This window comes from Heloderma suspectum, chromosome 9, assembly GCF_057233095.1.
Source record: "Heloderma suspectum isolate Gila_16-S chromosome 9, 16-S_ref, whole genome shotgun sequence".
Classification (NCBI taxonomy): Eukaryota; Metazoa; Chordata; class Lepidosauria; order Squamata; family Helodermatidae; genus Heloderma; species Heloderma suspectum.
The window spans coordinates 16639992-16665937 of record NC_139466.1 but is presented as its reverse complement, the minus strand read 5'-3'; the positions used below and the strand labels follow the sequence as shown (position 1 = coordinate 16665937).

Below are 25946 nucleotides of genomic sequence, written 5' to 3'. Positions count from 1 at the left end.
CCAGAGAATCCCCAAGCGCGTTCAGGAATCCATTTGGATCCATAAGATGCCTGGGGCGGACCATTTTAATGGGTCCTCCACCCCTGCGGAGGGGTTGTGGAACCGAGAAGTCCAACGTCACCAGATAGTGATCTGACCATGACAAGGGGGTGGTGGATATATCCCCGACTTCCAGATCACTCCCCACTTCTCCAGAAACAAACACAAGGTCTAGTGCATGACCAGCTACATGGGTGGGCCCAGTTAGAATATGGTGCAGCTCCCAGGAGGCCATGGTCTCCATGAAGTCCCGAGGTGCTCCTGTGAGGATGGCCTCCGAATGTACGTTGAAGTCCCCCAACACCAGTAAGTTAGGGGACTGTACACACACATCAGAGACCACCTCAAGCACCTCGGCCAGGGAGTCAGTCATGCAGCGGGGTGGACGGTACACAAGCAGAATCCCCAGACTGCCCTTTGGGCCCAACCTCCAGTACATGCACTCAGCAACCTTGGTCTCCCGGAGAGGGGGTCTGGTGAAGACCAAGGACTCTCAGTAGATAACAGCCACTCCCCCTCCCCAATCCCCAGCCCTCGGCTGCTGTGCATACGAAAATCCAGCTGGACACATGGCTGCAAGGGTTGGAGTAGCAGCCTTGGCCAGCCAGGTCTCCGTAATACATGCCAGGTCTGCACCCTCATCCAGGATCATGTCATGGATGAGGGAGGTTTTCTGGATAACAGACCTGGCATTTCAGAGCAGCAAACGAAGGCCAGAAGATGGGGTCATGCCTCCCCCAGCCATCCTTTGGCTCTGGACAGGCCCGGAGCAGGGGACAGATACTACACATCTCTCCCTTGTTCCCCTTACCTGGCATGGCCTGCCCCTAGCGCTCCGCCAGCGTCTGCCGCCCAGCCTCGGTATCTTCTGGCCCCCAACACTCCCCCCACTGCCTCCATCAGGTGGACACATGCCCCCTCGCTCCCGCCTATCAGGCAGGCTACCCATCCCTAAAACCACAACTAAAATTCCCTGGGTTGTAACTGCTGTTGGGGTTAACTTTGGTTTTGCATGCTACATTTAAAGTCTTATATTATGTTTTATTGTGTTGTATTTTATGGTTTTAATTGTTGTGAACTGCTCAGAGAGCCTTGGGGCAGTATAAAAATATAAATGATTATATATATATATATATATATATATATATACACACACACACACACACACACACACACACATATACACACACACACACATATTATTTTTTAAAGCAAATTAAAAAAAAAGTATACTTCCTTTGGTAAATCCTTAGTATGATGATCTTTTTTTATAGAACTGTATGGCAGTTATTAGAAAATACAGCTCAACTGAAATGCTTCCTTTCAACTTAGACACTCCATTTACAGGCTGTGAATGTGAACAAATGTGAATTTTTCACTCCACTTACTGCCAGCAGCATTCACTTTCACAGCAGGTGTTACATGCCACTTTTTCCACAACATTCCTTAGGTGCATCCTCCCCAGACATAGTGTTGCATCCTCCTCCTGCCCTCACTCTGATAGCATTTCCTTGAAGCCAAATCAGAGTGAAGGCAGGAAGGATTGCTCCTCACTCTGTTCTGGTTTGAGGACGACATCAAAGTGAGAGCAGAAAAAGGAAGCAACATTTCCTGCCTGGGGAAGAAGGAATCGATGGAACTTTGGTGGCGGGGTTGCGGGATGACACCCAGCAGAAACAGAGAGTGGTCAAAGAGATGGTGATGGCAGCAAAACAAGTGAGTAGGAGTAGTGCCATTTGGGGAAACCCACCCAGGCCTTGCGAACTTAGGCTGAAAAAGTTCCTTCAGGAAGTTTTGATTCATTTCTGCACAGAGGAGCGAGAGAAAATCTGGCCATCTGATCATGCCTTCTTTAGCCACTGGAGGGCTGTCAAGACTCACGATCTAATCCTGTCTTGCTTGCTGGCAGTCACATTCTATCAACTAAAATAACAGAGGTGCTGTGTAATGTGAATATCCATGCAGCATGCCAATCAGCCATTTCTTATTCCCTTTCTATTTCAAGGACATCAAGCAAATGTCCAAGCAAAAGCAAAGCACTTCTTATATAGTTGCTGTAAAGCCCAGTGGACTGTTGAAACCTAAAAGGTGCACATCAAAGACTGCAAGAATTTAACACCTTTATGCCCATACCTTTCTACACAATCAGAAAGTCGAGAACAGTGATTAGAAGCAGGAGCGTCGTGGCCTCCCACCGCGTATAGAAACCCATTATAGGTTGCAACACCGACTCCTCCTCGTCGCTTTGACATAGAAGCACATGTGCTCCATTTGTTCGTGTGGGGGTCAAAACACTCCATGGATTTCAGGCAGGAGCTGCCATCTCGGCCGCCGACAGCATACAACCTACAGCAATAAACCACAGGAGGACAAGCTCGTTACATCGGCATCTCGTCTGACATAGGGATGACTGTCACTAGGAAATCTATTTTGGCTCGATGGAGTTCTGCAGCATGCATGGCTCTATTTGCATCTGTGAGCTGAGCTGCAGGCTGTTCCCCAACTCCACGAACTTTTTTGCGCACTTTCTGAGGAAGGTTCTGCAATTTGTGCAAATTATGGTTGAATTTGTGCAAAGTATGCAAATTTGGCCATAATTTGCGCAAGTTGCCCAGAAATTTACATGAGTTGCAGAACCGCCCCCCCATGTGCAAAATTCCTGGAAAATCCGTGAACTGGCTCAACTTGCTGCGTATTGAGTTGGGCACCACAGAGGAGACTGAAACAAAGTCCATAGGGCTGAGCCTAGGGAAACCCAGTGAACTTCCACCCCACATATGGATTTCTGCAACACCCCTAGTCTAATACCACACATTTTAAGTGAAGAAAATGGGAAGCTACTTAAAAGTCTCCACCATTCTCAGAGTGCTTCCAACGAATTATTTTACCACAATATGACCCTATCTCATTCACTGAATTTTAGCAGGGGGGTGGACCGGGATAGTGTCTAGATTACAATGTCTTCCATTCATAACCTTCCCATGTTTTCCCACTATTCCTGCTGTCTTTTTTCTTACAGTAGAAAATTCATTAGGGAAAAAAGACAGAATAGCTGCACGATGGGGCTGTTCACATAAAACAGTAACCCACACTCAGTGGTTGAGTGTGGGTTGTTGTTAAGCTGTGAGTTGTTTGCTGAACCATGGGCTAGCATGTAGTCTGAACGCAGGACATTTTCCACAGGGTGGCTGGTTAACCATGCAGTGTGCCTTATTTTTCTCAAAGAAGCCACCTTGAGAATCCATGGTTTGTTGTTGGGTTGTTGAGGACAGTTAACAAGCCACCCTGCATAAAATGTCCTTGGTTCAGACAACATGCTAACCCATGGCTCAATAACAACCTACACTCAACCACTGAGTGTGGATTGGTGTGTTGTGCAAACCCAGTCAGCGTCTCCTGACCGTTCAGGCTAGGACCCCTTCATCTGGAAGCACCCTCAGTGAGAGTCTTCAGACCTTCTTTATACTTCTGAAAACCATGACTATAGCTTTTTCTTACAAATTATCTTAAGAAGAAAAAAAATGTCTTCAAGCTGGGGGGCAGGGGGGGGGATTGTTTGTTTCCAAATACTTATAAACCACCCTTCATCCACAAGGGATCCCAGGGCAGGGTACACAACATCAAAAGCAAACATTACACATTAGAAGACAAATTAAAAGGTCAACTCTTCAACCAGCAAACCAAACAAAAACAACAACGATCAATTCAGTTAAAATAAATCAAATTATAACATGTAAAATCCTAAAATAGTAAAATGTTAAAATGCTTGGCCAAAAAGAAACAGTTTAACTTGGCACTGAAAAGAATCCAAAGCTGATGCTAAATTATATCACTTTTGGGAAGGCAGCGAAGGGCCTCTCCTCTGAAAACGCATAGTGTATGTCTCCCACTGATGGTATGTGGAGAAGGGCCTCTTCGGAATATCTTAGCCCATGGGCACGATTGTTTGAAATGTGCTGTTACCCTAGTAGCAAGAAATGCAGCCTTGGGGGGGGGGTGAATGCATGTGGGTGTATGAGAGAGGGAGAGGTGGGAGTGGTCATACATACTTGCTATTCAGTGATGCAACACCCACAGTGCTCCTAGGAGTTGCCATGCTTGCTACGTAATTCCACTGCCGGGCCTGGGGGTCCCATCGTTCGACTGTGTTTAAGTAACTCCATCCATCATGGCCTCCCACAGCGTACATTGGCCCTTCAAGCATTGCTACACCTTGGGAGGAAAAGGGAGCGTGGGAGGCAAGCAAAAGATCAATCAACAATATTGGCTTTTGAAACATTAACATACATTTGCTTATTATATTTGTAGGCTGCCTGGTCACCCAATGGATGCACAGCTGATCCCTGAGTTCCATTTTTCTTGGTAGAAAGACAGAGTACAAATCAAATCAATCAATCATTTAATCAATCAACAAAATAAGGCATATAACCATAACAGGAATGTAATAACGAAACCCTGAAAAGCGTCACTCTTTGGAGGACCCCAGGTGCTGCGGTGAGGAGGAGGGGGCTCAAAAGCCCTTTTGCACAAGACTTCAGCTTGCCCAAGCTCTGGACCGAATGCATTGGGTTTGAGCCATGGGAGTTCTTCCTGTGATATTTATTCTACGGTGGCTCATTCACTTAGGTGAGCAGGAAGAGGAGCAGTCCCAAGCACTGCTTTCTCAAGAAGCAATGGAAGAAATGTCCCTTACTGAAGAGAATGGCTAGTATCCAATTGCACCCATGCGCTCATGGGAGTGACCACTCCTGCAGTGGGGCTTCCTCGCTTCTAAAAAGAACCAGAAATGAGAGGAAATGCTTGTTTTCGCAATGGGGCAGGTCACCGGAGTTTTTCTGGTGATTTCCGGGGTTATTTTTAGCAGCAGGAAAGCCCCGTTGCATGAGCAGTTGTTGCATGAGCAGTTGCTCCTGTGAATGCAACAGAACCAGCAGAGGCGGAGCGCCCTCGCTGGGTGCTGCCCAATATCTCAAGATGCATTGGGAATCCATTCGCTTGTGCAGCTGTCTTTTTTCATTTCTCATCCCCCACCCACCCCATTCCTGGGCTGTTTTGATCCTTCCTCTCCTATGTATGAACCAGCCCACAATTAGAAATCCCTGGAGAACCACTGCGTTGCCAGCATATGCTTATGGTGCATGAACTGTCCGCTGCCAGATTAAGCAGAGGCTCATTTTGCAGATACTCTGTCAACCTTACCTAAGCCATGCCTGTGGGTGGACATCGGAGGCATCACAGTCCAGGCTTTGGTTACTGGGTTGAAACATTCGACGGTGTTGGACGTTTTCAGGCCATCTCTTCCTCCCACGATGTACAGCTTGTTGTCGATCACAGCAACACCGAACTGCAGCCGCCGCCCATTCATGGTTCCAATTTGTATCCAGCTGTTTGTTCTCAAGTCATATTTCTCAATTGTGGTGGTGCCTGTTGAAAATATAAACGGCACATCTGATGGTGCACCTAAGGGTGGAGCCTCAAATTTCCAAGGCTGTTGCCCAGCCAGTTGAATGAGTGTTCATTGATTTGGCAATTAATTTGCACCTGAGTAAAACAATAGTTTTGAAGCAGGCTTCCCTTGTTTTCAGAAATGCCCTACCCCATGTCTGGCTTGCCTGGCCACAGGGGGGGAGAGGAGATGTGGGTGACCACCATTGGCAGTCTCTGGTGGTGCCACCAAGGGTGGGAGGGGACAGAGAGGTGCTTTCAGCTCTCCAGGCTCCTCCTTTACACCTCTCAGACATGTGGCTCCCTCCCATCCTCCCTTAAGCAGTGTAGGTTTTGGCTGGTCACCCTTTGGAGGGCCAAATAGGAATTTTTGGCTCACAGTCTGATTGGCCCGGGCTGTGCATCTTTTTGCCCACTTCACACTGTAAATGGGGTGGGTGTGTCCTTCAGGTGAATTTGACTATCCGATGGTTAAGTTTATTCGGTCACAGAGCTGCTGTGGACAGGCAATGCGGATGAGAACAGGGATGGTGAGCATTCAGAGGCACTGTTTGGTGACAGGTGATGCCTGAGGCCTCCCGCTCTGGGTTTTGTGACGCAGCGGGGAGATAAGAGTCGCCTCTGAGGCCAACTTACCTCACCCACCCGGCCCAGGAGGGGGTGACAGGGGTAGCCCTGGAAGGTGGTGAGATGCAACTTTGAATGTTGTCGCCCATTATGGTGCATAGCTAGTGGCTGGCACAGATTAGTTGCCAGTCCTGGTTTCGTTTTCCCCTTTGCAGATTGATCAATAAATGTGGCCCAATTTGCCTCCAAGCACTTGTGTCTGTCTCTTTGTTTTCCCATTTCTGCTTGCAATGGTCTTCCCCAACCTAGTGTCCTGCACATGTTTTGGATTACAGATCCTAGCATTCCTGGCCATCTGGAGTTGAAGGGACTAGGAGATCTGAACTCAGTGCAAAACTGTACAGTTTGGTTGTTTAGACCAGGAGTGGGCAGAAGTTAGATCTGCAGATGTTTGGGGCTTCAACTCCCAGAAGCCCCTGTCAGTACAGCCAATGTCCAGGAATGCTGGGTGTTGAAGGCCAAAACAACTGGAGATCTACTTTCTGCTCACCCCTACTTCAGTCAAAAGCTTAGAAGTTATGGAGTGATGTTTGCTAGTAGCCAATAACAAGATTATGAAAAATGAACGACATGCTTATAGTTGGGGAAAAGATTGATCTTATGGAGTGGAGAATGCCCTGAACTTAGTTGTATCCTGTAGCTAGGAATAGTCTTTTAATACATTTGGGGGGGCCAAAGAACTTCATCAGAACATTCAGGAAGTACAAAAGCCAGTGAATAACCAAGTTCCAATCCATGTAGTAGCCCAAGAATCATGCAGAGAATTCTGATATGCTGTTCAGTTCATCTTGGAATTCTCAAAGATCAAATTTCTCAAGCATTCCTGTGTGCATGTAGCATCTGAAATGTGCTCTTCTGTCTTGCTCAGGAGCCCTTTTTGCCCATCTGGGCTCTAAAATATTCTACATTTCTAGCTTGGCTGACCTGAGCAAAGCAGTCTCAATCCTTTCATTTCTGCATTGTGTATGAATACTTTTAATAACATTTTCCTTTCTAGCATTAGGTGCTTAGTTACCGATGTCTCAAAAATTTGCACTTTTTAAAAACTTGTGACTCCTATGAGTCACTTCTATGAATCATTTGTGGGCTGTAGTTGCCTCTAGAAGAGCTCTATTTAGCCCCTAGCCAATAAACAAGGTAGGCAGAAAGCAACTGTGAACCGTTCTGTGACATTCTCACATTTCCTTCTGGCAAACCAGCAGAATTTATTTTGTGGTTCCCTTTCTTCAGGGTTTATGAATAAAATATTATTGACACTACCAGCCAACCATCTCACCATTAGGCAGATTGCTGGTTATTAATCCAGGATGGTCAGCTGAAGTTTAATCAGTAGGAATTAATAGCCTGGATATAGTCTCCTGATACCTGGAGATCTCTCTGTGTTTTTCAATGAGATACCCATCAGAGTTTGGAAAAGGTGACACCTCTCCATCTAAACAGCATGTGTGTGTGTGTGTGTGTGTGTGTGTGTGTGAGAGAGAGAGAGAGAGACAGACAGACAGACAGAGACAGAGACAGAGACAGAGACACAATCCATGAAGGAAGAGGAGAGTCTACACCCTTTCAGTGGCAGGGCATAAAGCAAGGCCTCAGACAAAGATTGTAAACTATAGGCAGCTTCTTACAGGAGAAGGCAGTTTTGCAGATATCGTGGGCCCAAAGTGTTTGTGGTTTTTTGCAACTGATGTAAGTCTGGTGTAATACGGTATGAAGCACACACCAGAAAGCAATCTGGCTGCAGTATCTGGCACCCATGGCAGTTCGTGAACATTCTTAAGGGCAGACCCACATAGAGTATGTTGCAGTAGTCCAAATGCAATGTGACTACAGTGATGAAGGCCTTTGTCACTCTGGCCATATCCATCTTCTCCAGGAAGGGAATCCACTGGCATGGCAGCCAAAGCTGGGCAAAGGCACTCCTGGCTGAGGATCCAGGAGCAAAGTCAGGTCCAGCAGCACACCCACGCTGCATACCTGATCCTCCAGAGGTGTGCAACCCCACCCAGAACAAGTTTCACACTCAATCCGGGATCAGACTGTCTACTGACCATCAAGACCTCTGTCTTGTCAGGTTTGAGCCTCAGCTTGTTAGCCCATATCCAATCCATTATGGTATCGAGGCAGTGGTTCAGGAACTCCACAGCCTTGTTGGCATCAGGTGAAAAAGAATGGTAAAGTAGGATATCATCAGCATAGAGACCTAACCCCAATCCCCCAAATGTCCTCTCCCAGTGGCTTCATGAAGACTAGGTATGGGCAACTTTGGGGGGTCTGGGGGCTATTTCTGCCCCCCAGTTCCCCCTGTGGGCTGCACCTCACTCTCCCCAAAACTAAAAGTAAAAATTAAATTAAATTGAAAATTAAAAATGGTGTCCAGAGTGGCTACAGAGAACCAAAGGGTCAAAATAACTTGCTTGTAAGCTATGTTTGACCCAGTTACTGCTCTGTAGAAGCTATGGAGCACTAAAAGGGTCAAAATGGGTCAAAATGGCCACTCTGGATGCCTTTTAAAATTGCTTTCACAATTTGGGGGGTGGGCAATGGGTGGTGGTGGTGAAAGGGGCCGCACATGGCCCACTCCTAATGTAGATGTTAAAGAGCAAATTAAATGAAAGGTGTATGTACATCCATGCTTAGGTCCAGTGTCAGAGGTAGGCATTCTTGGGCACCTGCCAAGGCCCACATCCCCTACAGCGGGCCCATTGCCAGCCCTTGGAGCCTCCTGAGCCTGCTTCTCTTCTTCCGTGCTGCCGCTGCTTGTTCACCTGCCCTCTCCAAGCATGCAAGCAGTGGGCGGTGTGATTTGCCTTGTGCTCGTCCTCTGGGCAGTGATACAAACTGAGTCCAGAGGGAGAAAGTGAATGGGTAGTGAGGAGGAGGTCGGGGCCCCACTGAGAACATCTTGCCCAAGCACCACCACCACCACCACCACCACCACCACCCCAAACCTGAAGGCAGCACTGTCCGTGTTCAGAGCAGGTTGCTTGTGGTTAACATACACTGGGAGAAAACAAAAAGAGATGGGCAGCTTCATCATGGCCCCTGTTCCTAGACCTCCATGAGGCATCTTAGCTGGTCACAGCTGGGCATTAGGTTCTGACCCAGCATGTTAGTTCTCACGTTGGCATTCGACTGTTCAGTTCATAGTAACCTCAAGACTGGATTACTGCAATGCACTCTACGTGGGGCTGCCCGTGAGGCTGGTCTGGAAGCTGGAGCTGGTGCAGATTGCGCCATCAATCAGCTGTTGATGGGAGCTGCCCCTTTTCAGGGTGCAAATCCTTTGCTGGGGGAACTGCACTGGCTGCCTATTTGCTACCGGGCCAGGTTCAAGGTATTAATACAAGTGTACAAAGCCCAAAATAATTTGGGACCAGGATACCTGAGAGAGCACCTTCTTCTTTACCAACCTGACTGGTCACTGAGGTCATCCGAAGGCTTGCTCCTGGTGGTTCCACATGGAACTATGGCCCAACTAGAGTCCACCAGGAGAACAGCCTTCAGCGTAGTGGCCCCCTTCCTGTGGAACTCCCTGCCTTTGAAGGACAGGTAAGGCGCCAACACTGTGTTGCTTTTGACACCCCCTGAAGATGTTGTTATTCCGAGAGACTTTCCCTGAGTGACCAGCCACAGTTTATTATGTTCAGAATCTGTTGTGTGTGTGTTTTAATTTTTTAATTGTTTTAATTATGGGATTTTATTCTTTTATCTTGCTGTTCACCACTCCAAAAATCTTTGACATGGAGCAGTATATACATATTGTAAATAGAATAATAAATAATATTTTGCAAGTTACAATTTCAACTGACTTCCTAGTCCCCAGGAATTATGGAGGAAATTTGAAACATTTGTGTAAATTTGGCCCTCAGTGAATCCTGTTGTCTTATGATCTTGGAAGCCGATCTTACGATCTTGGTAGCCAGTCTTGCCAAGGAGTTGAAACTTGTTATTCTTAATTCTTTCACTTTCCCCCATTATGAATTCTGATCGGTGCTTTGAAGTCTCAATACACTTGAGAAAATGAAAAGCAGAAGTTCTCTACCACAAACTACTACAACCAGAATATTAAAAAAAAAAAAAAAGTGAGTGAGTGAGTGAGTGGGCAAAGAACAGCAAGTCTAGAGAAAGGGGCTGGTGTGAAAACAACATCTGGAGAACAGGAATGTTAAAAGTAAACTAGAGTCTTGCTAATTCTATCTGTGGAATTCCAATTCATTCCACTGCTGTCTGTTTCATTTTTCAGGCCAGGCACGAAGGATCAGGCTTCAACTTCGATCTCTTGTGTGTCTGTTATGATTCTGCAAGAAATTTAGTGCAATCCAAAACATTTTTTTTCTTAATCTTGAGGATGTAAAGTGCTGTGTTTCTTGACTTAGTAATGACATGAGCAACTACATCTGAATGACATTAATATTCATTCCGTATAACAAAATGTAACACGGTAGCAAGATGCTGCATATGAAATTAGTTCAAAGATCCATTCTCACTCAAGATTTCTGCAGTAGCAAGTAATGCTACTACCTCTTTGAATAATTGCTTTTCCTGGCCGGGGGTGGGGTGTTGTACACTGTAGGTGTGAGGTTAAAGTTTCTGCAGGAGGAAAAAATATAAGCATATTCTCTGCTGTTAAAAAAAAAAAAATCATTATATTGTAGAAGTGGCAGATAGTTTCTGCTCACAAAATAAAAGTGGGGCAAATTTTTAACTCTGCCCAGGGCACAGTGTTGTCTCGTGAAGGCAAACAATCTCAAGTGATGTGCTCCACTTACCAAATATGTTTACTGTTGGTACAGTCTAGCAGAGTTTGGGACTGGGTTGCAAAATGTCCCTGAGAACTTTGTCCTGCTCCTTTTCCCTGCCTTCCACACCCAACAAAGCTTGTTGCATGGCATGCTAACCAGCGGAAATGTCACTGCAAATGTCAAAACCACACCTCCTCAAAATGACGGAAGAGTAACACTGAGGTGATCTATGCCTGTAGAGATTATGCTATTGTTCCATTCTCCCCACCCCAGAAAAAAGTTGGAATTTTGTAAGTTCTCAACAGGGAAGGAAGAACCACAGGGAAAACATAAGAAAACAATGACTTGATGACACTGAGCTTTTCTAAACAAGCCTGTTGAACCTACTGTTTCTACTTCCAGTTTTGTTGCAGAATTAAGATCACAGCTCTACATGAAGTTGTTTTCCTTTCCTGCCTTTCCATACTTTCCACTCCATAACCTCTAGGTGGCAGTGTGGTATAGCAGAATAATGCAACTATACGAGGACTACTGATTTGCTTCACTTTGGCAAAAAATACTGGATTTCCCCTGCTTCGAAAACACCTGCAAAATTGTTTTAAAAAACAGAAGAGAAATTGGACAGTGACAATGATATATCTAAAGCACCCATAAACAACCATGAGTGAGGAACGACAAGCGCACAATATCAGCCTCATCTAGAAAAGCTCAGTGTGATGTACATGCCTCGTAAAAAGTGAGCAAAGAGGGGCCATTCCAGAGCACACACTTGGTGTGGAAGCACTACTGGTCTCAGTGCTACAGAATTATATTTCTCAATGTTTTATTGATGTTCCCAGGGATGGTTGGATCTGTCAGTTTTGGTTTCTCTTTGTTTCTCATTTTTCCAATCTTAAATTTGGTTCACCCCAAATGTTGAGAATTTTTCCAGTCCTCTACTTTAAGATTTTAGTATTAAAGGTTTGCATGAAAATATGAATGCATTTTTGTGTGCGTTTATTCAAATACATCCAGTTCTATGCGATTTTCCCTAATATACACATTTTTGCAAGCATTTTTCTGAATGTATGTATTGCTATATGATATTTTAACTAATATATGGATTGTCATATGCACGTTTCCCTAAGATATGCATTTGTGTACACATTTTTTGATTGGAGAATTTTGTTATTGCAAAATTTGGAGAAGTGCAAATTTCAGAGGATAACTGAATTTCAGCTTGTGTGTTGGTTTAAAAGTGCAAAATTCAATAAATTCACATTAAAATGTGAACCGAACAAATTACTTCCACATGCCTAATTTCTATTGTTGTAGGAATTCATGCTACAAACGTTCTAGCAGTTGTGTAAAACACAAGAGCAACAGGGTAGAACAAAAATGAGGTGCAAATAACATGTCATCCAGATAAAGAAATGGGTGGCAGGAGAAACCACCTCATAACTAAATCCCCGAAACAGCTGTGCCGAGTTCCATTTCTGCTGACCTTCCCTTCGCCCCATATTCTAACAGCCACAGTGTCACTATTTATAACTCATGCTAGCCTCCCTTTCTCATCTCTCTGCTTCACTTTTTTGACCAACAAAAAACACTACTTAAAAAAAGAAAAGAAAATTAAAACATTTGATGAAAGGATGAGTTTATCTAAGCACCAAAAGAGACATTCATTACTTTCAAGCTGTTTCTAGCAGCTACGTCATTTTAAATTATTTTTACTGTGGAGTAAGTACTGTGCAGGGGTCCTGATCCAGATCTTAAAAGCCCCCTACACTGGAGTCCCAATCTGGATCACTGGGGGGGGCTGCCCCTACTCTAGAGTAAAAATGAAGGGGGGAAAGATGCAGCTTCTAGACACAGATTTACAGTAATATCTGTTTGGGCCCTAAGAGTCCCACTTTATAGACTGACTAATTTACTGTGTATACTAAGCTTTTGTATACCTGAGACCACTTTGTCAGATAGTGGACTTACCTTTGGTGGCATCCATGCCCCCCACAGCATAAAGAGAGCCAACAGTGGACTTCCTGGGCTTAGTACGAGGACTCTGCATCATAGATCTCCTTTCTGGTAGCAGGTGGTACTTCATCGCTTCCATGAGAAGTTTCTGGCATTCAAGGTCATCGGTAAACATGGGGCTGTTTTCCAGATCTGCTAATAGCTGAGACACAGAAAGAAGTCTTTCTGTTCATACTAACACATTCGGAGGGTTATTTCTATATAAGTCTGCTCAGTTTTTATGGGGTGCTGGACATCACAGTATCAGTGGAACCCTGAGCCAGCCATCTGAGCCTCTCCTCACTGCTGCAACTGCTTCTCCTCCTCCCTTTCCTCTTCCGCAACACCAAGACTTGGTTGAGAGAGGGACAAAAGGGTGAGCGGTCAGCAGCCATGATTGAAATTGTGTAGACAATGTGTGCATTAGAGCTTGCACACACAGCCGAAGAAAATGGTGGTATCCTGCTGCAATTTAGGGGGGGAGGGGCTCTACTTGGCAAGTCAGCAATGGGACCTGTGAGATTCAGTAGATGCCCAACTATGCTGGTGGTTCTGGAGCCTGCTGTCTGGCCTCCTCCATAGGAAATCCATGAATCTGTACACTGGACCAGTTCACATGATCACTGAAGCCCACCATGGCTTATTTAAGCCATGGTAGGTTGTGGTACATCCAACGGCCATTTTGAATATTCAGGCCATGGTGGGCAGTTGCCATGGCTTCTTGTGATGTCCAGACCCAATGAGATGGGTTCTTGGTGGGTTGACGAACCACCGACAACCCATGGGCTGTTTTCAAGCCCACTGCAGCTTGAATATTCAAAACGGCCACTGCCACAGTGATTATACAAACTGGGCCAGTGATTCCCTATCACACTCCATATCAGCTTCAACCTTCTTACCCTTGCTTCAAAACTTATCTCCATCTGAATGGGACCCAGTTACTTCCCCAAGGTGTGATCCCATGGCACTCTGGTAATGACTGGATGGAGGAAGTATTGTGAGTAGAATAGCTAATGAGTTACCTCTCTCTCTCTCTCTCTCTCTCTCTCTCTCACACACACACACACACACACACACACACACACGCCTCTATATAGAGAGAAAGGGATTCTATAATCTCTCCCATTTTATACCTCATGAGTTGGCAATCCTATCCTCTTCAGCAAAGGCTTACAGCCATGTTGTAGTTGTTTTTGGCCCTTCCTGCATTGTTGTTGTTCAGTCGTGTCCGACTCTTCGTGACCCCATGGACCATAGCACGCCAGGCCTTCCTGTCCTGCGCACTCTCCCAGAGTGTGCTCAGGTTAATATTCATTGCATCGGTGATGCTATCTAGCCATCTCATCCTCTGCCGTCCCCTTCTCCTTTTGCCTTCAGTCTTTCCCAGCATCAGGGTCTTTTCCAGAGAGTTTTCTCTTCGCATTAGGTGGCCAAAATATTGGAGCTTCAGCTTCAGTATCTGTCCTTCCAATGAGCACTCAGGGTTGATTTCCTTTAGGATTGACTGATTTGACCTCCTTGCAGTCCAGGGGATTCGTAAGAGTCTTCTCCAGCACCACAGTTCGAAAGCATCAATTCTTCGGCGCTCAGCCTTCCTTATAGTCCAGCTCTCACAGCCATACCTTAATACTGGGAAAACCATAGCTTTGATTAGATGGACCTTTGTCGGCAAGGTGATGTCTCTGCTTCTTACTATGCTGTCTAGGTTTGCCATAGCTTTCCTCCCAAGGAGCAAGCGTCTTTTAATTTCATGGCTACAGTCACCGTCTGCGGTGATCTTGGAGCCCAAGAAAGTAAAATCTGTCACTGCTTCCATTTCTTCCCCTTCTATATGCCAGGAAGTGATGGGGCCAGATGCCATGATCTTAGTTTTTTTAATGTTGAGTTTCAAACCAGCTTTTGCACTCTCCTCTTTCACCCTCAACAAGAGGCTCTTGAGATCCTCTTCACTTTCTGCCATTAGGGTGGTATCGTCTGCATATCGGAGGTTGTTGATAATTCTCCCGGCAATCTTAATTCCGACCTCTGATTCATCCAACCCGGCATTTCTCATGATGTACTCTGCATATAAGTTAAATAAGCAGGGTGACAATATGCAGCCTTGTCGTACTCCTTTTCCAATTTTGAACCACTCAGTTGTTCCATGTCTGGTTCTTACTGTTGCTTCTTGACCCTCGTACAGGTTTCTCAGGAGACAGGTAAGGTGGTCTGGTACTCCCATCACTTTAAGAATTTGCCACAGTTTGTTGTGATCCACACAATCAAAGGCTTTAGCGTAGTCAATGAAGCAGAAATAGATATTTTTCTGGAATTCTCTTGCTTTCTCCATGATCCAGCGAATGTTGGCGATTTGATCTCTAGTTCCTCTGCCTCTTCGAAACCCAGCTTGTACTTCCGGTAGTTCTCGGTTCGCATACTGCTGAAGCCTAGCTTGTAGGATTTTGAGCATCACCTTGCTGGCATGTGAAATGAGCGCAATTGTGCGGTAGTTTGAACACTCTTTGGCGTTGCCCTTCTTTGGAATTGGAATGTAAACTGACCTTTTCCAGTCTTGCGGCCATTGCTGAGTGTTCCAAATTTGTTGGCATATTGAATGCAGCACTTTAACAGCATCATCTTTTGGGATTTTAAATAGCTCAGCTGGAATACTGTCATCTCCACTAGCATTGTTGTTACTAATGCTTCCTAAGGCCCACTTGACTTCACTCTCGAGGATGTCCGGCTCAAGTTCAGTGACCGCACTATCATGGCTATCAAGGACATTACTATCATGGCTATCAAGGACATTAAGATCTTTCCTGTATAGTTCTTCTGTGTATTCTTTCCACCTCTTCTTAATCTCATCTGCTTCTGTGAGGTCCCTGCCTTCTTTGTCCTTTATCATGCCCGTCTTTGCACAAAACGTTCCCTTGAGATCTCCAATTTTCTTGAAGAGATCTCTAGTCTTTCCCATTCTGTTGTTTTCCTCGATTTCCTTGCATTGTTCATTTAAGAAGGCCTTCTTGTCTCTCCTTGCTATTCTCTGGAACTCTGCATTCAGTTGGATATATCTTCCCCTTTCTCCCTTGCTGTTCGCTTCCCTTCTTTCCTCAGCTACTTGTAAAGCCTCATCAGACAGCCACTTGGCTTTCTTGCATTTCTTTTTCTTTGGGATGGATTTCGTTGCTGCCTCCTGAACAATGTTACGGACCTCCGTCCATAGTTCCTCAGGCACTCTGTCTATCAGGTCTAATCCCTGAAATCTATTCCTCACCTCCACTGTATATTCATAAGGGATATGATTTAGGTCATACCTGAATGGTTTAGTGGTTTTCCCTACGTTCTTCAATTTCAGCCGAAATTTTGCAAGAAGCAGCTCATGATCTGAGCCACAGTCAGCTCCAGGTCTTGTTTTTACTGACTGTATGGAGCTTCTCCATCTTTGGCTGCAAAGGACATAATCAATCTGATTTCAATATTGACCATCTGGTGACGTCCATGTGTAGAGTCGTCTCTTGTGCTGTTGGAAAAGAGTGTTTGCTATGATCAGTGTGTTCTCTTGGCAAAACTCTATTAGCTTTTGTCCTGCTTCATTTTGTACACCAAGGCCATGCCTGCCTGTTATCCTGGTGATTTCTTGACTTCCTACTTTAGCATTCCAATCCCCTATGATGAAGAGGACATCTTTTTTTGGTGTTAGTTCTAGAAGGTGTTGGAGGTCTTCATAGAACCGATCAACCTCAGCTTCTTCGGCATCAGTGGTTGGGGCATAGACTTGAATTACTGTGATGTTGAATGGTTTGCCTTGGATTCGTACTGAGATCATTCTATCATTTTTAAGATTGTACGCCAGTACTGCTTTTCCCACCCTTTTGTTGACTATGAGTGCTACTCCATTTCTTCTAAGGGATTCTTGCCCACAGTAGTAGATATGATGGTCACCTGAATTAAATTCACCCATGCCTGTCCATTTTAGTTTGCCGATTCCCAAGATGTCGATGTTCAATCTTGCCATCTCATGTTTGACCACCTCCAGCTTACCTTGATTCATTGATCTGACATTCCAGGTTCCTAAACAATATTGTTCTTTACAGCATCGGATTTTCTTTTCACCACCAGACACATCCACAGCTGAGTGTCCTTTCGGCTTTGGCCCAGCCGCTTCATTCTTTCTGGCGCTACTTGGAAATACCCTCTGCTCTTCCCCAGTAGTATATTGGACACCTTCCGACCTGAGGGGCTCATCTTCCGGCGTCATATCTTTTAGCCTTGTGATATGTTCCATGGGGTTTTCTTGGCAAGAATACTGGAGTGGGTTGCCATTTCCTTCTCCAGTGGACCACATTTTGTCAGAACTCTCTGCCATGACCTGTCCGTCTTGGGTGGCCCTGCACGGCATAGCTTATGGCTTCACTGAGTTACACAAGCCCCTTCGCCACAACAAGGCAGTGATCCATGAAGGGGATCCTGCATTACGTTGAACTAATTGCCAGTGACACGTATATAGGGCTCTTACTGTAGAGATGCAGGGAAAGAGTGACAGCCCTCTGTTCATTCTTAGGGCACAATCCTATTCAGATAGGCAGCTGCCTCTGAACTCGGGGGCGACAGCCTATCCAAAGCAGGGCAGGAGAAGCACGGAGGGGATTGTTCCCTCTGCACTTCTCCTGCCCTGCATATTCGACTAGACAGCTGATTGTGGCTGTCTAGCCACAGGAGGGCAGAGCAGGGAAGGAGGCTGCTGTCTGCCCTCCCTGCCCCGGAACACCCCCGGAACGCCCCTTTTCAGCCGCTCCGCACTCCTCTTGCAAGCGTGAAGGACAGCGTTGTTCCACGCTGCCTCCAAGGCAGTGCAGAAGTGGGGGGAGGTCATTCTCATTTCCCAGAGAACCAGATATCCTATGGCTGTCTAGCCACTGTCTAGTGGCCATAGGATTGCTCCCTCCAAGAACCATGGCCGATGGTGTCTTTCCACTGAATACCAGAATTTACAGCTGGGATACATGCTTTCCTCATCTCTATGCCTTCAAGCCCTTTCTCAAGGCCCACATCTTTAACAAAACCTTTCCCAGACCTCCCTTGCATCCCCATAGCCACAATGCATCACTTCCCAATGGTGCATGTGGTGACCCACCTGTGGGGAGAGCAGGGGCAATCTGATGTAAGAGAGAAGCATCCCGAGCTCCCTCTGCCTGTTCTGCAGGTCATGCCGAACCCACATCATTAAAGCCTTGAAGATGGATTCTTCATCCGGAACATTGATGTCATCACTGGACAGGAGTTTGGCAATTTCACCAGCAGGCAGCAAGAGAAATTCCTGATTTTTTATGACTTCAGTGAAGTGCTCCTAAGGAGGGGAATCACAATAACTTAACAGCACATTTGCATTTTATTCATTCATTCTCATATATTGCTCTTTATCCAGCTTGATTCTAGAAGCTCAGAGCAGATAAGATATTGTTCTATAGGCCATATCTGCATACACCTTATTTGCTTTTAACTCGAGCTTCCAAATTCCAAGCTGGCTTCTGAGATATGCTTAGGATAGAGTTCTGGTGAATCTCTGAGGAATTGTTTGTGATGTTGTGATGATGTAGCACAGGGGTCCCCAACGTGGCACCTGCGGGTGGTCCCTAACGCGCTGCCCGTGGGCACCTGAAAATATTTATGTATTTTACATTTTCCCCATTTTTGCATACATGGATTTGTATGAAATGCATACAACTTCCTAGCAATTATACATGGGCTGCAACAAAAGTGACAAAATATCCAAATAAGTATCTATTTGACGGTGATGTCTATATGCCCCCCTTTCAAATGTTGAAAGGTTTGTAAGGTCCTCCATCCATTGCATTATAAGAGGTGTTGTTTATCATTCCAATGTTGTAATATTAGGCTTTTCATTGTCAAAAGGGCATGGAGAATCCATTTACTGTGACCACTGGTTAACTTCCATGAAGCAGGTAAATAATTTAAAAGGTTGTGTACGTTGGTGAATATTAAATACTTTTCCAGTACAAAATATTTCTGTGTAACAACCTCCTCCCAAAAAGAAGCAGCTACTGGACATTGCCAAAACATATGTTTAAAAGGAGCATTAGCTGCATTGCACTGCCTGAATTAGATTAGCTGAATTAGAAAATCCCCTATAAAAGAATTGTGGTGTCCAATAGAAACAACACAAAAGTTTTTGCTGAAGAAGATGCAGCCAAAGATCCACAGACGCGACAAGTCGACGTGGTGACCCACTGATTATGCATTTTTTGATGGTGCTCACAGTATGGTCTCAAATTCCCAAATGTGCCTACAGGTCCAAAAAGGTTGGGGACCCCTAGTGTAGCAAATGATCACCCAGCTAATCTTAAACATCTTGTCGGTACAGGAAGTTTCAGGATTTAGACAAAAATATTTTTTCTTCATGTAAATAAATAACTTTAAAATTGCTTTCCTTGAAATCCTACTGGGATGGAAGAGATGCCTCCCTGAAGGATAGCATGTAAACATACATACATTCATTCATTCATTGCATTTTTATCCCACTCCTCCATCAAAGAGGTTCCTGGAGTGGCTTACAAATAATCAATAAAAGAAGATAGAATTAGCAGTCCTTGCCTACACTTCCGGCCAGTGCTGGTTATTAGATGTTTTCTAGAGCAGGTATGGGCAGAAAGTAGATCTCCAGATGTTTTGGACTTCACCTCTCAGAATTCCTGACCATTGGCAGGGGCTTCTGTGTGTTAAAGTCCAAAACATCTAGAGATCTACCTCCTGCCTACTCCTGGTCTAGAGTACCTTCAGTTCATTTGTGACAACATCTCTGCCCCGCGCTCAGTGGGAACTAAGTGCGCAGCATCAAATGCTCCTTGGTTGCCAGACATGTGAATGGGAGAAGCATGTGTGGGTTATAGTGGCACCACAACCTGATCATATGCCCTGTGACTGCTAAAGATTCATTGTACACCCAAAGGACTGTACATCCAAATGACTGAATGTCCTCTAAATATTCTATATCAGCAATCCCCAACCTGATGCCCTCCAGATGTTTTGAACTATAACATCCATCAGCCCCAGCCAGTGTGGCTGGTGGTCAGAGATGATGGGAATTGTGATCCAGGTTGAGGTAGGGTCTTCTACATCACACATTCAATTATCTAAGCTGAAATAAAGGTAAAAAGTAGTGATGGTCATTTATATGTACAAGTAGGAGCACTGAGTGGATGGGATGGGGGGCTGCCCCCCTAAACTTTATCTAACTCCCCTAAATTTACAATGTTGTTTTTAAAAGGCCTGCAAACCAGATGAACTGCCCCCCAACTTTTTTAGCCCCCCCCCAAACTTTAGGCTGGCTACAAGCCTGAGCAGGGGATAAATCAGGAATACTTCTCAAGCTCTGATTTTAGTCCAAGATGGAAGAAGAATTTGATGCACCTCAAAAAAAGAAAGATAGAACGAATTTCTATCGGCAGCATTTCTAGGAAAAAGTGGGACAGCAATGTTTAATTGGTTATCTGGGTATGTGAATCAATTAAAAATACTTTGGATCAGCTAAAAAGGTGGAAATACTTCTTCTAAGGTAATGTCCGCTATGATGACACATATTCATAATTTAAAAATAAAAAGAATATGCTTTTTGCTTCAGAAATATTGTTTTTACTTATATGTAAATATATTCTAAATTGAATCAATAGATTAACCGATTAACACTAATGTAATTAATCCATTAGCATTTCTTTAACTGGGTTGCCACTCTAGCCAAAAGGGGGGAAAAAAGGCAATGTAATTTTGCAAAAAGACATAGCTAGCTATTTGTGTGTTAACTGGATCGCCCAGTTACTTGCTAACAACAGTCAACCTTCCACATTACACTGTTTTCTTAAATATCTCTGCATTCTGAATGGCTATTTAAAACAAAAATGAAAGGAAAGAATGCTACGTTTCTTGGGAGTGACAAAGGAGATGGTGGCCCCGGTTCTTCCTGCTCTTTGTGATGCTAAGAAAATAGGAAGATAGGAGCGTTGCTGCTACTGTCAAAAATAGCACAAGCTGTTTATAGGAAATGATTTTATCTGTGGAAGCAAGATTTCCAGGCAGGAAACTGTTAATAGTCCACATCTATATAACAAAGGTAAAAGAAAAGGAAGCTCTTCTCACTGGTTCTTTTGAGGCGAGTTCATATCTGAGCTGGCAGACAGTTTCAGAGATTCAAGGACAGCGTTTCCACTTGCAACAGAGGGCCAAACGAGATGCTACATTGGCAAATGTGTGATTCCAATCCCACGTTTGCTCAGACCACCATGGGGAATGAGGGGCAAAGGCAGTAACCAGGGATGGGGCATTGACAGGCAGGAGGAAGGAACGCTTATGCTTCCCTGCATCTGCTGATTCTGTCCTGTAAATTCCACCAACCTGGACTTACTTCTGGCTGCAGAACCCAGATCGGGGGGGAGGGGGGGATAAAACTGCCAGGGAGGTATTTGCAGGGAAGAGAATCTGCAGGTTAAGCCAGGCGTGTGAACCCCTTTCAGCCTGAAGGCAAGGTTTCATTTCTGAGAAGTTCTAGGGAGCTGCTTGCCAGAGGTGGGTGGGAGCAAAAGCAAAAGGAGCAGGGCTAAAAAAATCAAACTTACCAGCATGTATGTCACCTTAAGGCTTTTACTGCCAGTAACTAAGCCTTAAGAGAGGCATTGTGCTGTTTTATATGGTTTGTTAGATTCCCTACACACCTTGTGAGGAAGGGTGGGATATAAACCAAATAAATAATAATGTAGAAGAAGCTGAAATTGACAATTTCAGCTCCTTCTACATTAATAATAATGTCAAGCTTTTAGAATGGGGAGGGATGCACTAAAGCCGGGAAACCACACAATGATTAGTGGTCAGGGGAAAGGGGTGGGGTAGGGGAAGGGGCATGGCTATCTGGTGAACTCCAGAGCGGCAAATTAGGACCCTAGGTACTCCATTTGGCCCTTGAGCCTGAGGTTCTTCACCCCTGAGGTAGACTTTTGGCCTGATCCATCAGGCCAAAGGTCTACCTCAGGGTAGCTCTTATGTTCCTAGTGGGAGGGGAGAACTGGGGGAAGAAATAGGGATCTGTGGATCAGATCTCCCACATCACATATCTCTTTTGGCCCTCAGATACAAATGTCCAAACACTTCCCTGGTTCTGTATAAGTGAAGGTGTAAGGGCTCCATAGCCCTTCAAGAAGAGGGGCCCTACAACCACATTCTATGGGTCTACAACGCAGTCTACAACCAGGGCTTTGTGCAGCTTAAAACCCAACACAGAGTTATAACAAGTCAATGAAGGGATGTGCGGTCTGGGTGTACCAATCTTGGTAGGCTTTGATAACATGAACATTCTCTTCTTTAGCTTCACAAGAGAGCTTTTAATCATCTTCTGGCTCAAACAGCATCTTAGTTTGAACTCATTCCCAGCCACTCATCATTTCCCTTTCAGGGCCCAGTAATTGTTCTTTCTTTATGCATTTGAAGAAGCAAGCATGGCTCCGGTAAACCTTGTCTTCTGAAATATTTATACATCGATTTAGTTTCACAGCAAGCTCTCTCTTCTCTCTTCTGACAGTCCGATTATTCTTTCCCCTGCTTTGAGTCAGCAGTGGATTAGTATCCAAAGCAATGCTCTCTGCTGATCCTCAGAATATCTCGGGGGAGGGGGTCTTCTCCTTATATTCTACTGTTCCAGGCCCTCATCCCACCCAATTCTGCTGCCCTTCCGGGAATACGGCTGCCATTTCCTTGCCACGAAATTATCAAAATCCAGCCAACACAAACTTGTGTCTCCTTTCTTTTGACTGCAGTCTTTTTATTGATGTTTGAAAGGGGAGTCTATCTGTTGCTTGTTCTATCATCTTGAAATGGGGTGGGGGGGATCCATGCCTTTGCCCTTTGAAAAGATGACAAGGAAGAGTGGAAAGCATGCATGCCTTTGATTGGTGTGACTAATGGATTAGCTTAGTTGCAGATTAAAAACTCTTCACATTAAATGGAGTCAGGCAGATGGGACCTTGTTCCTTCCATCAATAGCAAGGGAAGAAGCAGCAGCAGTGATAATGCCCAGGGGCCATACACACAGCAGATGAAGGGGGCAGAGGGGGCTTTACCATATCAAGTAGCAGGTTGGGAGAGGGTTGTTGTTGCTTTTTAATCACTTCCCCATGTAAAGAAAACCTCCCTGCAAATAAAAACACTGAAAATTCTAGCCCATTCCATGCACTGGTAAGTGTTTTTATTGAAGAGATTTTGGAGGGGGCATTTTAACATAGGGAGGCATTTTTATTTAAGTACACACACAGTGCAAAGCATTCAAAAATGTGATCTTTCCCCATCCCTTCCCTGCATATTGAAATGGTATGGTCCATTCTTCCACTTCAGCGAAGGGTGGCCATGAGTCCTACTTTACAGAGGGCCATCCTCTATTTGAAGGTATCCTCTATTTGAAGGGGTGTCCAGTCCAAGTTAAAGAACCTTAAGCATTTACCTCTGTGTAAATTAAAGATGTCAATGCTAATCAGAATCTACCAAACTTTTCTGCCCCACCAGATCTACTGTTGTTTCCTCTCATCATTGCCTTCCACAAATCAACCCCCTTGTGCATCATTCCCTCTATTTCAGATGTACAGGCATCAGTGTCATTGTGTATGTAGCCAAAACAGCATCACTCACACCGCACGTGCAAGAAGGAGGCATCAGAAGGCATTGGGGAACCCCAAGGTTTACAGAAGTACAAAACATCTTGTTTTAAAAACAAAGTGGAGGTTGAACCTCAGAACAGCTCAATGAAGACTGAGCGTGCTCAGTGGTCACAGAATACAGGCTATTGGGGGTGGGGAGGGAGGGAAAACTGGATAGGATGGGGAATGGAATGGAGTTTCTTAGAGAAGGGCATGGAAGAACACTCTGAACTGCAACATTTTGTTGCAGATCTCATGTGTTCTCTAGTCTAGCTTTCTAGCAGTTAATTCCAAAGAGCTTGCTTTCTTATCCTCACCATGGTGTACACATGTGCCACTTGCAAAAGTTCTGTGCACCCCTGAGCATCTCCGAAGGACCGGATCCCTAAGCAGTTGGAAGGATGAAGCTGCTTCATGAGAAAGTTGCAGCAGACTTCGATGACTTGCGAAAGCTGAAGGAGACAAGCTGCAGCCAGCAAGCTCTCAATAGTATCTTCTTTTAGTTCCAAGACACCTGTGTGATTTAATTTTTTAAAACAAGATATATGCAAATAAATCTATTATTTGAGGGGGGGCACAACTCAGAGGAAACGTTGTTGGCATCTATAGGATTTCCCCCACCACCACCACTCCCCCATACTAATAGCAGCTTGAGGGGAGTACTTGTCTGAATCACAGCAGGGGAGGAAAGGGTTAAATGCCCCTCCCTGCATGCCATGCTTCCATTGAAAATTCAAAACAAAGAACAGAAGGGAAGCACCAAAACAGACAGAATGGGGAAAGAGAACATGTTCTCAAAGGTGCCAATTACAAAACAAAACGAAAAAACTGTTGAACCCAGAATGAAGAGAACATGTTTCAGGATGAAGAGCTCCTTCATCAGGGGTAATCTGCAGAGAATAACCAATTTAAAATCCACTTGGTAAACAAAAAAAGTTACATGAAGATTAAATGAATAAAAAATCTAAAATGTAAAATGGTCAAACCATCATTTTAAATACTTTGAAAAATATGAACAGTGGTTCAAAAGGAAAGGACAACCAAAAAAAAACAAAATTATAAATTACTACTATAAACCTAATTATATTAAAATAAATACCAGAGGAGCAATCCTATGGCCGCTAGCCAGCAGCTAGACGGCCATAGGATATGCTGTTTTCTGGGAACTGACCTCGGAGCCCACGGTCCGAGATCGGTTCCTGGAAAACTGACCTCCCCCTATGTCCACACTGCCTCAGAGGCAGCATGGAGAAACCCCGTCCTCCACGCTTGGAAGAGGAGCATGGAGCAGCTGAAAGGGGGCAGGTCTGGGGGCGTTCCAAGGCAGGGAGAGCAGATCTGCATGTATCACACTGTTCACACATCCTATGTGTCATTCAGCAGCCTCTTCTCCTGCTCAGGCCCCCTGAAATCGGCTGTCTAGCAAAAAAAGCAGGGCAGGAGAGGCATGGAGGGAACTATCCCACCCCCATGCTTCTCCTGCCTTGCTTTGGATATGCAGTCGCCTTTGGGTTCGGAGGCATCCCCCCAACTAGAGAGGATTGCGCCCTTACAATCCCAGATTCTAGGAACAGAATCTAGGCTAAGCCAGCTTCCAAAGATGGTGGGTATCTCTTTTACACCACCAGGTCAATTATTTACTTAATTTATTTTAAATTTCTTGTTCTCTGTAGATAACACCCGATCAAGGAATTCTTCAGTCCAAAATGTGTTAGATTCTAGTCTCTTTTTGTGTTCTATCTAATGAAAATTCCACACCCCTGCTATGAAAAGGTTCTTTTAAAAGACACACACACACACACACACACCTGCTAGTGAGGTGCTCAGCATTATGTCTAGTTTGACCCCAAATTTCATCTTCTTCAGATCTATGCCTTTAGCTCTCCACTACACAAATGTGGTGGATGCCACACTCCAAATGGAAACCAACAGTGCCAACTGCATGAAGAAGTTGACTAGGAGTTTACCTGTGTAGGCGTAGCGCACCAGGTCTTTCAGCGCATCGGGATCCACGCCTTCCATTTTTATTTCCTCTTGTTTCGCTTCCCGGACATCATTGGTAAACATTGCAGCAAAATAGTCAGACACAGCACTCAGAACCAACCTGGGGAAGAGAGGAATTGTGTGAGCATCTACATCACCTCCTAATATCGATGGAAGCCTCAAACCTTATTTATTGTGTGTGGCTTTTTTGCCTGGATTGTTTTGTTTCAAATGATGCATCATGCACACAGAATAACATTTCTTTGGCCTATGATTAGAATGTTATGCATCTGTGCACCCAAGAGAAAAGAGTGATTAAGCCATTTAATATTCTCCTAGAGAGCTGTTTTGCTTCACTGGCAAAATGAAATCCCTCTTACCAGCTTGATATCCAAAAGCTTCCTATTTTTTTAGTAGTCAGTGCAAAGCTGGTATGGTTTTGCACACC

The 25946-nt window shown here is 44.8% G+C and overlaps 1 protein-coding gene across 1 annotated transcript in view; it reads right to left on the bottom strand.

Moving 5' to 3' along the window:
- The window catches only part of KLHL4 (kelch like family member 4), a 70475-nt gene that overhangs the window by 9253 nt on the left and 35276 nt on the right, over nucleotides 1-25946 (bottom strand). Inside the window, exons 3-9 of the mRNA XM_084813807.1 lie at nucleotides 25483-25619; nucleotides 23833-24029; nucleotides 17959-18171; nucleotides 12822-13008; nucleotides 5239-5463; nucleotides 4089-4251; nucleotides 2173-2385 (exon numbers count right to left, since the gene is read on the bottom strand). Coding sequence (XP_084669933.1) covers nucleotides 2173-2385; nucleotides 4089-4251; nucleotides 5239-5463; nucleotides 12822-13008; nucleotides 17959-18171; nucleotides 23833-24029; nucleotides 25483-25619 — 1335 coding nt within the window. The remainder of the gene's footprint in view (nucleotides 1-2172; nucleotides 2386-4088; nucleotides 4252-5238; nucleotides 5464-12821; nucleotides 13009-17958; nucleotides 18172-23832; nucleotides 24030-25482; nucleotides 25620-25946) is intronic.